Raw genomic sequence first — 13,950 nt, forward strand, 5'->3', positions numbered from 1 at the left:
GGTGCCATTGATTAACCAGGGACTTCATTATGGTGGCTGCCATTAACAATGCAACCCCATTGATTCAGCCACCGAAATGGCTGCGAGAGAAATCAGGAAAGATAACACTGAGAGCTGTGGTTTATATTGGATTCACTGCAGGAATCCCAACGCTGCTGCAGCCGCTTCTAAGACAATGAGCCTCTGTGTGATCCACCTATTTTACTCCGTGCTAATGATCTAAACGAAAATATCTTAGTGTCACAGTGCATAAGTGACTTTATCTAAGAGATATATGATGACATTCATTCTTCACCATCATTGTCTGTATGTCTAATACAAGGCCAGCCGTTAGCTAGAAGGTGAAAACATGCTAGGCAGATACACAGTTTACTGGACGAATCGGTGCGCCTCTATTCTCTGACTGTCATTTCAGGAGGAGAAAAAAGGTGCATTGCGTAATACTGTACTTGAAATAGCTGGTGTCAGAAGTAGGCCTATGTGGCTCCTGTTCTGATCAGAGTGGTGGATAAATGCAGGGCAAGGGGAAGGCGGGGGGGATGATGGTGGAGAAACAGCACAGCGCTGTGGACTGACTCGGTACTTTTCAACACATGAATAATTTCAGACAGCAGATATAATACAGCTGACACATACAGCCAGCGGAGACTCAAAGGACAATGAATCCGCAGATAAAAATACGATACGTGAAGTTTGCGCAACTTGGCTTCAATAACGTTGCTTCAATTAATAATTCATATTTAATAAAATGCGACTGTAATGTCCGGCTTATTAAATTAATAAATATTCTTCAGCATAATTACATAAGAGGCTTTGATCAAGCAAATGTGTTAACACGTGTCAAATATATACCCCGCTGTCTCCACAAGGTCAGCACCACGTTTTTAATATGATTTATGTCCGGATAATGGAGAACACCTCGTGAACACCGTCTCGTGACGCCCCGCTCCCTTTCTTTCTTAACGCGGCCAATTTTTTTTTTTTTTTTTTTTTTTTTTTTTTTTTTTTTGTCTTTTCATGCTCGCCTCAAAATATATAAAGGCCATTATGTTGGAACATTAAAGCAAACCTGCTCGCATCTGAGCCATAATGCAGGCACAGAGTTCCGCTCAAAGCAAAGCAACCTCCCGGGTCCCACATTGCCTTTTGAGGAATCATTTGATAGACCTATTAACTTTCATGTAACATTGTTTCTTGAAGGCATCCACAGCAAGCGCCTCAGTGTCATTACTGTGAGAAATGTGCTTTCATACTGAACGTCTTTTGCAGTCCTGGAAGATACATAGACCAGGAAAAACCCCATAACACGACATTTAAGCACAAATTAATCTTTTATCGACATATAAATTTGTCAGATTGTATTTTATATCTTTCTACACGTCGCCTTTTATTGATTATTGAAAATAATGTATATCTTTATAGTTGTAGTTCAATATTTCGCCCAACTGCAGTATTTCGCGTAATCGAAATGCGCCAAAATTTGTGTATTCCATATAATAACCCAAAAAATGAAGATATAGTCTTATAATATGATTCTTTCAGTGCGAGTGATTGAAAACGTTTTTTTCCGGATCCTCTTTTTGACTAAACCGCGATGTTTTTAACTCCACGGAGATATGTCTCTTGCAGGACCTTCGGCAATCCATTCAAGCCAGCAAGTTTGGAGAGCGTGTTGAGTTTAATCAATTCATAACGTCGAGATGGAGCCGAACTCACTGAAGGTAATGTTTGTTATCAGCCGTCGATTTGTTTTTTAGTTTGCGCTAATCGCTACCTCTGTAAACTGCACCCTTGCGCCCGATCCGCAAAACTTTGACACACTGCATCTAGTATGACTGCATCTGTGTCATATGTTGAACATCTAAAAATAGTTACATGATACTAATTGTGTGCAGAGAATTGAAATATCTCTTCATGTGTTGTTGGCCAGCCGTGCGTAATGAAGCGTTTAGCGTTTGAAATGTTTCTGTCCGCTTGGTGACGATTTGTTTACCAAATGTGTTGATAAGCAATTCACTAATTTCTCCCTTCTTTTTCTCTCCACAGTGGGTGGGCTCGTCTTGCGGTTTACATGGACCATATATATTCTATAAAGCCTTTAAATTTAACCGGGACGGCAAACCGAGAATCCTGTCTCTCGGTGACTTTTTCTTCGTTAGATGTAAACCGGAGGATCCTATTTGCATAGCGGAGCTTCAGCTGCTCTGGGAAGAAAGAACAAGCAAGCAACTTTTATCAAGCTCCAAACTTTATTTTCTACCAGAGGATACTCCCCAGGGACGGACAGTCACTCACGGAGAGGTAGGAATATCAATCGCCTGATGAATAATCATGAATCGCTGCGGATTTATTTATTTTTGTGGGTGTGTTTATTCCCTGTGTTCGAGGAATTTGTTTAACTGCATCTTTACTGCATTAAGAGTTGGCAGCGGATGTCTCCGGTGACAGAGGCTTTCATAAACACTTGCATTGATACTGACATTGACGTATCCGGGCAGTAAGAGGACTGACCTACAGCGGCATTTGTTCTCTAGTTTTACTTGAGCCTATTTGTCTATTGTGGTGTCAAATGCTGAATGTGCACTTGTCCAGCTGCGCTCAATAAGGCTGCCGCTGCGCTCTATGGGGTTAATTGTGTTATAAAGGGGAAAATCCGCAACAATCCTGCGCCTGTGCTCTGTCATTTCATTTCTGGGTAAAGCGTGTCAAATACTGACATATGGGCGGAAATTGCGAAACGGTAATGAATGCACGGGATCAAACTGGCTCAGATCGGTCTCTACGATAGTTATTAGATATTTTGTAATGCAGCCTGATGTTGAAAGAGGCAGAGCGAGTCATAAAGCGTGGCAGAGCACAGCCAGTGCTGACACGTTTTAACTACTCTCCACGTTTTGCATAATTTTCCATGTGAGCATTTCCATCCTCGACAATGTGATATTGTCGGCTCACATTTGAGGCAGCACTTAAAACGCCCCTGCGTTACATTACGCCGCTGTTGGCACAGAAAAGCAATAGTTATGATTGACTGTGGCCATATGTGGCGCTTGTGATCCGGTTACATTGTTGCACTGAATTGCATAGCTCTGATTATTGAGAGTTTCTCTCACCGGCTACGAAACAAATGTTGGTTTCTCTCTTAATATGACAGCAGTACTTTAATTACTCCTCCCCGCTTTTGATCACTTGCGGTTGCATAGAAATTCTCCGCTGCTGTTATATTGTTTATGTGGAAGGACAAAGCCGTGTTTGTACTTGACTCTTCCGCTGATGGTTTACTTACATTCTTTCCTCTTGAGTAATAGAGTGGCTATCACATTTCTCTTTCATGAGAAAGGTGGCTATTTATGGGCTGCCGCTTAGACAAGCTATCATCCTTGTGTCAGAATTCTTTTATGAACGGGTATCATCTCCCGAAGCCCTCTCGCTCTAGTCTTTAACACGCTGCAATTATTTGGTAATTACTTGGAGTGCATGGATTGCCAATTCCGAGGCCACACTTGCGCAAGGGGATGTCAGCTCCGCCCCCTTTCCCAAAGACTTATTTGCATTGCAAAGTGCTTACATTCCAGTCCATTTGGGTATATCTAAAAAAAATGATATTTTACTAGCAGAGAGCCTGTGCTGCCAATGCAAATGAAATCTCAAATGTTCATGCATAGGGGGAAGAGACAAGGGGAAACCATCTGCAGTGTGCCTGTTAGTAAAAACATAAGAGGTATTAATGCAATTTCCTGCATAAATTATGAATTGCAGCACACAATCGTGCAAGGCTGCCTTGCTTTTGAAGTTGTACAGATTACAGAAGACACCAGACGCTGGAATAATAGCATTCGAGGATGATATGTTTAAGTGCAATGTATGCGCCTGCAGGCTGGCCTCAATTAAAGGGCTTGTCAAACGTTCAGCTCTTAGCGAATCGGACTACTTACAGTATATTACACAGTGGAAATTGCCCTGACAACTTCGAGTCAGTTTATGACCTTCACTGAGCCCATTCAGATTCTCGCTGACTTTGCCCCACAACGCTAATCTGCACTGGATGAGTCGGCCAGGAGCGTTTACAGATGCAAAACATAATCCATAAAACAAACAAACAAACAAAAAAAAAAACAGAAACGGCAAAGCCGCCCTGCCAAATAAAGCTGTGACACTAAAGTCAGCAGCTGTTAAACTCTGCGTCTCAGTGATGTATGTGTGAAAAGATAAACATTAGCAAAGGGTTGACTTTTAGCCGTGCTGAGAAGTGGAATTTATAAATCTCACATTAGTCATTTTATTCTTTATACACCGGTAGTGTATAAAGACAGATTAACGGCCGTGGAGCTACACTGAACTGTAAATTTGTAATTGACTGGCTGAAAATCAGCAGTTCAAATTAGCCCAGTGACTCATACAGATATGAACCTGATAACTTACAGCTCTCAGGAAGTGTGTTGTTTTCACAAGGTTTTAGTACTAAATGAGCTCAGACAGCGTCACGAGGTAAAACCACACTTGGTAAAATTGTGGCTTGTAAAATTTATTCTTAGATGGAGCTAGATTTACTCTTGAATTTTTTTTTTTTTTTTACACAACATAAAACAGTGTCTGACTTATGACATGTGAACAGCTGGTGCTGGGTTGCTCATTCTCCCTGAGAGATCAGGGCTCGTATCTTGTAGATAGCTATTATCTTAAGCCTGCAGCCAATATCCTACAAATACCAAAAGGCACCACTTTTTTTTTTTTTTTTTTTTTTTTTTCTCCAAGACATCAGAACAGCCTTATATTGAACTAGCTCACCAGAATTGGATTACTGATTCACTTGTGTTCTCAGCGCTGAGGTATGATGTAATTTCCTGGTTATTTCTCAGGTATTTGTTTGCTCGAAGCCTCTCCTGCGCTGTGTTTGCCGTGTTTTTGCTGTGCTGTGCAGTGACAAGAGGAACCAACCCATGACCTACTGTGCTTGTTTTTCTTCTGTCGCGGGGTTGGAGGTCAATTCCTTTTAAATGCAGCCAGCTTTGGCTCAAAATAAAAATAATGATTCATTGAATAAACGCAGCCCTCTGCGCCTGTGTTTGCTGAGTAGTTGATAAACAGATCCTGAGAAAATTTATTAATCTATTTATACTGAGTTAATTATTAAGTCCATATGTGGAGGAAGCTCTATTTTTCATTGTATATCTGGCTGACAAGCAGTGTTTACCCCCACCAGTTGAGCTCAGCTTGCTCTTTAAACAGGCTTTGTGTCGGGTTGCTCACCCATTATGACAAACCCTCTATTGGGGCCTCTGCTCTATTTGTCTGCCTGCAAACTGCCACCGACTAAACAGTCACATGTGTTTTAAAACTCACCGAGTGACACATTATTTCTTCTCACTCCAAATGGCCTGACTCTCTTCTCGCTGGTGCTGCTCACTGGCTGTAATGCTTTTCCTTTTTTTTTTTTTTGGACTCCCTATTTCAGGAGAGAGCTCCTGTAGATAACGGCTCAAAACACCCACTTATTGTATACTCTTGCTTCAGGCCTTTAATTGCTTATGCTTATCTTACACTACATATCCCACTTTAGTGCAAATGCAGCAAGAAGCTCTTAATGGGAACTCACAACTGCTGAGAATATTTCTGGATCATGTTATATTAATGTGCTATTATCATCACCTCTGATTTCATCTGACCTCTCTTCTCCTCTATTCTGTCCCTCTAGCTGACAAGGCTTTGACACACACACACAGACACACACACACACACACACCCTCTGACAGGCTGGGGACTGCAGCAGTAGGCCAGTATTGATTGCTGTGGAAAACACTTTGGCATGCATCCAGAGCCATTTCTTCAGTACATGGCAGTAGTCCATGCATGTGTTTCAGTGCTTGGAAAGGCAGCTTGTAGGGAAATTAGATTGTATTCATTTGCTGCTTCTTTGATTTTTCCTAAGGGAAAAACCCTGAATGGGTAATTCAGGCATCTGGGATGCTAGTTGAGTTAAGTGTAAGTGGCTTAGATATGCGACTAGCATTTTGATGGATAAGGTCGTTCTGCTGAATGACTCGAGTGTAAATGTGATATGGCACATTTTTACAGTGATCTTTTTTTACTGTGTCCATACTGCTCTCTTGTCTTGGCCGGTCTGTGCATTATCCCAAATCTCCCCATTCACACAACAATGGCAGGAATTTAGAGGTGGGGAGGGGGCGGCGGTGTTTTTTAGCGTGCGTGTGTGGCGTGCGCGCGTGTGTGCCTCCTCCTGCCGCAGAACAAGTCATTAACTCTGAACACTGCCCTCCAGTGAATTCCTCACCATTGCTGAAATAGCATGTAAATTATTACCAGCTTTTTAGGATAGTGTAATTTAAAACCTTTAAAATGTAATACCCTGGACTTCAAAGGCCATAAAAAAATCCCTACAAACATTCAGATTCCGATTCTTTTCACCCAACTGTTTTGCGTCTTTGCAGCCTAAGTAATGATATGTTACAGCGGTGCCTGTTTGTCAACACACAGGAGGCTTTTGGTTCCCTTTAGCTTGGTTTTTTCCACTTTGTCATTGACTAACCACTTGAACAGGCAAACATTTGCCTTGATGCATGACTCCAGCGCCCCCAGCTACAGTGGATCGTTATTATAACCTTTGAGGGGAATGCAGCCACAGATGAGAAGCTCTTGCTCAACACTCCAGACAGTATTTTTAATTCTCAACTTCTTAGATGGAGCTTGTGGGATCGTGCATTCAGTCTTTTTTTTTTTTTTTTTTCGTCTGCGTGTGCATTTGCTAAAATACAAGATACAAAGCTGCAGTGATTCTAGGGAGCTGACGCAGCTTTTTCGCGGTGTCACCTTACATGATGGATGCCTCACCCGTTTCAGGAAAAGGCTTTGAAACACTCCTGTTATCTCACTATTTCTCTCAGTCATTAGAAGCGCGAGAGAATGCAAAGTTCATATATAACTGCGGCTCATGAAGGCGCAATCTCTTAATGGAATCAGTGAATAAAAGATGAGTTCAGCACCCCGCCGATATTACAGAAACTTCCATGCATATGAATAAACTGCATGAATTAGGTGGCGGAACATTATGTACCATAATTCTCACCTTTTAAATGCTGTACCTTGAGCTCTTTGTAGTCTTAAAGCGGCCTCAGAAAACTTATTCTAATTCAATTGTCCCTGGCTTACTCCCCAGAGCTCCTTTTTAATTCCCAGATAAGTTTGTTTTGGGACACTGAAGCCAAGGTCAGTCATGGGGAGGGGAGATAGATAATGAACTCATATTGTGTTTCATACCCTCGTTCTCTCTCTTTCCTTCTGTCCCTTCACTCCCCCCCCACCCCCCCTCTCTCCCTCCTCATTGTCCATGTCACCATGTCCATTACTCAATTACTAATCTCCTTTGGCCTTAGGAATTCCAGTGCTGACCTCTCTGAGGCAGCAGGCTGAAACCTTCCCAGCATAACAGGAGGACTCTGTGTATGTGTGTGTGTGTGTGTGTACATGTAAGCGTGTGTGCCCACAGTATAGAAAGACACCCACCCACTGGGAGCGTGCACCCCTTGACTCCCAAGCTGAAAGTCCTGTCTGAGCGATGAGACGCTCGGCCGCAGAACGCTGACAGTCAGGAATGCCCGCCTTAATGTCCGCGGATGGTGGCGTGGATTCGTCTCAGGGAATTGTTCGGAGCGATATGGAATATTTCAGGGTGCATTGTTCCTAATTGGATCACCGAATATAGAACTGGAAACATCCCTTATGTGCTGCTTCGCCGCCAGTGCGCCAACGCGTCCATATAAATTGAATGATATGGATTTTACTGAGTTTCATTTGAATGAGATTGCCGAAGTCATGTGTTGCTGGAACAGAGTTATCTACAGTTTCACAGCAGAAGTTTTTTTTTTTTTTTTTTTTTTTCAGTCCATTATGTGCAGCCATAGCGATAAATTCACTCAGTAATGTTTTTGGTGATATCATGCTGCTGCAGTAATAACATGAATTATTGATGGAAGGATGGAGATGGAGACAGAATGTAGCGTTTAGCTCTTAATACGTTACCTTACATTTAAACCCAACCACAGCAGGAATAGTTTGTGTGTGTTTATCCAGGGGACACTTTAAGATATTTAGTATTCAGAGTGTATAAATGCTTCTAATGCATCTGTGTAGGAAGTGTCACTGAAATGACACCCGGCTGTTTGGTGTGTTGCTGATGTGGAGTGTCACCTCTTGGCTGTGGGCTTGCAGTCCTCTGACCTATATTATCAAGTGGCCCGCTGGCTGTGTCTGCCGCTTTGCTAAGCTATCAAGTGCCTAACTCGAAATGACAGCACAGTGTGGATGGGCGGCATTTACAGAGGAGCGTGGCCCCGAGTTTCCAAAGCACATCTTTGAAGCCCAAAACCCGAGCGAGTGAGCCGAGGGACCCCTGCAAAGCCGCTGGAATCATTCATCTCGGCAGAGTTACAGTACGTCCGGAGCTGGAACAATTAATCAATTAATGGGTTCGACTGAACATTAGCCAACATCAATTTTAGCAATAGGTCAGTCATTTAAAGGGTTAACAACTAACAATTCCTTCAATTATTGTTGAATTATTGATATTCTCGATTAATTATTTAATCTGAATAGGTCCTGAGATGATTACTTTAAATTCCTTCTTTTTGTCCAAGCAACATTTTTTTTATGACTTTTCAAAGATATTGTAATAGTTGAGATGAATCTTCTCTTAGTTGGATCGAAAGTATTAAGTTGTTACCACTTTTCAGATGTAATTATTCACTCATCTCCCAATTTGTTTGATTTTATCTATTTGATCAAGAACTGATTTAGTTTTAGACTCTTTTACGTGATATCATATCGGGTTTCTGGTGCCCTTTTTGGTTACGACTGAAAGATCATGTTATGATAATGAAAGTAGAGTATTGTTGTCACCGAAGTGGAACACGGGGTTGGTGCAACGCTGCTGTCGTTGTGATCCTTTCTCAATAACTGACTGGCCTGGCTGGTTCTCAGAAACCCTTTACACACAAACATTTCTTAATTCTACAGTATCTGCGTATTTCTCAATCACATATCATGACTTATGCAAACCACAAGCGACGGTTCACCTTCCTGTTTCTGCTCGCTCGGTTAAGTCAGTACAAAGTTGGCTGGTAACGTAAAAAAAACAACAAAAAAAAAACAAAAAAAAACAAAAAAACTGTAAAATGGCAGAGTTAATGGATGAAAGCTGTTTCCAGAGCTGCGACTCCGTTCATAGACTGATTATATTCTGGACTGTGTTGACAGCTGCTGAATTGCTCTCACCTGTTGTGTTTTGCTCTCAAGCCGAACAAGTCCCCAAACAGGATCTGTTGACATTCACACAAGGCACCGTGTCATTCAGCTGATTAATACAGAGGGAACGGCTGCGTGTTTTTTAAGGTTTGATGTTGCTCTGGTGCGCTATTGAGAACACTTGAAGGATTGCTGTTTGACTCGCCGCGTATATCCACAAAAGAACATCCAGTACATTTTCTTTTTTTTTTTTTTTGACTTCAATGGACTAAAATATTTTATGGTATTGTTTCTCTGTCAACAGATTGCATCAAAGTACAGTAAATAATTCTGCAGCGATACAGCGCAATGTGTTTTTTTTTTGGCCGCGGGCTGAATTCTATTTACTGTTGCTCTACATTATTCAAATGGCCTGCTTTTCTGAAGGCAGAAACAGCAGTCAGTTTTTCATTGCATGGAAAGCCGGTTACAACCACCCGCCACCACTTGACAGCTGAAGACAGCTCATTATAAGAAGACCGAAAACCCATGTTTGATGTTTCTACTTAGTGTGGGGAGGCACAGCTATATCAAGCCATTCCTTGCAGGCTTTTCCTTTATAAGGAAATACTGTTTCCAACTGGTTGGGATTTGATATGGCTGTAGTTGCTGATGATTTGAGAACAGAACACGGGTAATTGTATAGACAGAGCGCTTGGAGAGAGTCTGAAACTCTGAGAAGTGTTTGTTTTTAGAAGGTGGTGACAAAATAACTGAATGAAATAATCCTTTAGAATTTGTGAAATGCAGGGTAAAATGCCAAGAAAGGCTAATTTTACATTTCGAGCTTTGCTAAGGGAGGATTTGCTTCAGACTTCAGCTTAGCCCGCCTTTATTGCGTCCACATCTTCAGGTTACACATATAGATGTGACATAAATAAGTGTTATTTTAATGAGACAAGCTCTCTGAGGGGGAAATACACAGGCTGACAGATGCCTGGTAAACTGGAGATAACCAAGGTAAACATCAGAGACCTACTCTGTGTGTCTGTGTTTTTCTGCCTGTACACATCTGTCCTCCAGATTGCCTTGTTTCTGCAATAACCATCTTACACCACACCACTCCATTCTGTTTGTAACAAGCACTTCAGCCATTAGCCCTTCAAATGGAAACACATTTAAGCATCTCGGCTTCCTTCCCTCTCTACTGGAGTTGTAGTTCTTCAAGTATGAGTTATTAAAAGCGGCTGAATCAACCTTGAGGAGAAAAAAAAAAGGCTGGAGCATACTGAAGGGAGAGCAAATCTTACTGAGTAACCCTGCTGAACAGACTGAAGTATACACAAAAACGTACCTTCGCTGCTATAGATTTACATTTACAATTTTCTTTTTGTGTGTCGGAGAGGCCCCCGGGCTCGCAGCTTGTTCCTCTTAATTCATTACAAATTACATTTCATCTGCTCCTCCACACTTTTGAAGGTGTGTTCACAGCCACTTGATGTTTGAAAGCATAAACTCTCAACATTCACAGCGGCTACCAGGAGCCTCACTTTCTAAATGCAAATCAAAAAAAGTCTGAAACACCTCCGTCCTCGTTGACATTGATTTAGCTGCTGGCATAAATTCAATTCAGCAATCATCCACGTCATCCATATTCATGGCGCAGTAATTTACTTACATTAATGTGCATCCACAGCCGTAATGCTACTTGACGCACATACCAATTTCGATGATAAATAAGGGACGTTCTGTTGTCGGTCCTGTTTCCTCGACTGACTCTGATCTGGATTCTGATCTATGTCCTGATTTTAATCCTATTTTTAAGTCAAGCTGTGGCCGTGATTATGTACAGTGGACTGCAAATAAGTGCACATGTGACGAGATGTGAAAACCTTTAATCTACCCCCCACTGTGTATATATAATACCTAAAACTGTCTCCACACTGACAGACATTAAAATGCTCTTCTATGCTGTTTGCTATTGTGATATTACAATGTGTAATTTATCTGTTGCTAATGTTTACTATACTTTAATATTGTAATGTTATACTCTTATTTGTCAGTATCTATAGACTGTTCTTTTACCACAAATACTAATATAATCTGTTACTTTTCTTATTGAATATGTCTGTGAAGGTTCTCAGTCATCCAGAAAAGCGTTTAAAAAAAGGCAACTGGACTTGCAGATTAAACAGTTGAAAGTGTTGTTGTGCAGGACAAAATCTCATTAGTTGTATTGTTTTGTTAGGGGTAATTGTTTGGTGCTTTTTCTGATCTGTTAAATTGGTTGTGTAATCTGCATATTTGTGCCGTTTTGAAATGTCTGTGTCTATTCGGCTAAAACAGTATTAGCCAGTAAAACCGCGGCGGAAGTAAATGATCTGTTACCTCGGGCCCAGCTGCTTTAATGTCCTTCTGCCTCCTTGCAGCACGAGGTAATCGCTGTGTCTGAGAAGGTGATCGTGCGGCTGGATGACCTGGTGAAGTGGACGGTACCGGACTTCTCGGGATGGGCCGACGGTCTGAAGGCCGAGCCTCTCAAACCCTCCGTGCTCCGGGAGCTGGGGACCAATGGGAGGCGGGAGGCCCTCCACCGCTACAGGGAGAGCACCCTGACCAGCGGACTCAACTTCAAGGATGTCCAGAGGGAGAGAGCACAGCTAGGTGAGCGGCACCAGAAACCTCAATTACTTTTTTTTTTTTTTCTACCAAAAGGTTACTGCAGTATTTCAGTTCTCTGTGAGCCGTGCTGTGCTGAATATTTATGTAGTTGTGTTATGTGCTCACCATAAATCATTTTGTGTTTATTGTCCTTTGGTTGGTTTAACAAGTGTTGTCTTGACTGGAGTGATTCATCAGTGTGTACTTGAAATTACTCCCGATATAATGAGCTGAGAATCCTGCTAATAGAGGCAGGCTACAGTTAATGGCAACGTGTTTGCCAACATATTACCATCTTACAGTGTAACAGCTCTGTTTTCTGAGTGTGACAACAACAAAGAAAAAAGAATTCAGCTGGCTGCGTCTTAAATAATTGAGTCGCATCAAACTTGCAGCCTGAAGCACCTCTGATATCGTCTTATCCATCAGTTCAGATCATAATTGGCTGTGTTGCTGAGCAGCTTTAGGGATCATTGAATGGTTGTCTGGTGTATTCATCGTGTGCGCTGTGCCATTAAGCGTCAGCGAATGCTTGATTTTTCAACCGGGAACTCTCCGGTTCCCGCTACAGCGTTACATATGAATCAGAACCAACATAAAGCTGGACGTCTCCGCAGATGAGTCATCCAATTCAAATAGGAAACTCTGGCATTTGAGCCTAATAATCACAAAGGACATTATGTTCCCTTTGATGCTGTTTCCCACTTATTTGTCTCTTCCCCTAACATGGCTATGATGTAATACCTAGTGCCGATTATAATGCTATAATAAAGCACAGCAACCATGCTAAAAATACCACAGTTGCAGCACCTCTTGTTCGGGTTGTAAGTATGTATCTTTGTGACATAAGCCAGAATTTTAGCTTCATGAGCTTCTATTAATACATTTTTAATATTCCTAAAGCCTACACGGAAGTGAAACCGCTCCAGGCTGGAGAATGCGTGTTTTTTTTATGTAGAAAATGGTGGTTTATTGATGACTCTTGTAGTGTTATTCTGCTTGGGATCTTCCAGGAAGACAAGTCGTCGTGTGTTTCTGTGTGATGCTGTGTGATGCTGTAATGTCCTTCATCACTCGACACCGCTTGAATCTCATACGCAAAAAAGGCCAAAGTGATCAATAATGGATGCTTTGTTGTTATTCCAGTAATCAATACAGCGTGAATGAGCTTGTGGGTGTGTGTCTGTGTGACTGCTTGCTTTCATAAACAGATGTGTCAGCCTGCTTCTTAAATGGTATTATGTTCCATAACTTGGCTTTTTATAAATGTGCTGCATCGTCTAGATTTTATAGATTTAACTGTAGTCAGTGTAATAATGCTATTGTTACAGAGAGGCTGTGTGAATGTGCGCTTGTGTGTGTGTGTGTGCGTGTGTTGCTAATGAGCAGCGCTGCTGTTAATGACTCCATCAGGCTGTTTCTAAATGCACTTGTCACTCCGATGGGACACTCCGCCAGAGAATCTGCCCACTCAGCAGAACGGGCTCAGACTCTGGCAGGGCACCAGAGACACGCACACACTTTGACACACATAGATGCACACATGCTACACACCGACAATCAGTGGTGTGCACTCACTTATCCATTTGTTTGTTTGCTCGCTACATCTTTGGCGTGTGTCAGTTGTTGACAGTCTAACAATATGAGAGGGGCAGAGAGTAGCGAGAGAGATCTCTTATTCATCAAGGCAAATGAACACTACTCTGAGCAAGTGCTTGCATAGAAATATGAAATATGCCACTGCAATGCTGCTGACTACCCAGATGAAATATTCATAGCACAGCAGCAGCAGATGAGATATAAAAGTAGCCTTAAAGCGTCCTGTAGCTGAGTGTCTGTAATGCTGTGTAATATGTTGGCTCATGGACTGAACGTACATTTTTGTGATACTTTTCTTTTGATTGTTCTATCCCACAGTGGCTACAGCTTGTATGACTTGAATGATGCATGGGCTAATTGTTATTCTCAGGCTGATGTGTAACTATGGCAGAAGAATTGGATTGTTCCCCCATAACAGGATACTGCAGCAATACCACAAGCTGCACTGAAAACCAT

At 41.9% G+C, this 13,950-nt stretch overlaps 1 protein-coding gene across 1 annotated transcript in view; it reads left to right on the plus strand.

Annotated features, from left to right (window-relative positions):
- The first annotated feature begins 1,658 nt into the window (after window positions 1–1,658).
- arid5b (AT-rich interaction domain 5B) overlaps window positions 1,659–13,950 on the plus strand; it is a 72,490-nt gene continuing 60,198 nt past the window's right edge. The window contains exons 1-3 of the mRNA XM_047602224.1: window positions 1,659–1,721; window positions 2,047–2,301; window positions 11,664–11,898. Of these exons, the coding sequence (XP_047458180.1) occupies window positions 1,701–1,721; window positions 2,047–2,301; window positions 11,664–11,898 (511 nt within the window). The 5' untranslated portion in view covers window positions 1,659–1,700. The remainder of the gene's footprint in view (window positions 1,722–2,046; window positions 2,302–11,663; window positions 11,899–13,950) is intronic.

The sequence above is a fragment of the Mugil cephalus genome, chromosome 13, assembly GCF_022458985.1.
Source record: "Mugil cephalus isolate CIBA_MC_2020 chromosome 13, CIBA_Mcephalus_1.1, whole genome shotgun sequence".
NCBI lineage: Eukaryota > Metazoa > Chordata > Actinopteri > Mugiliformes > Mugilidae > Mugil > Mugil cephalus.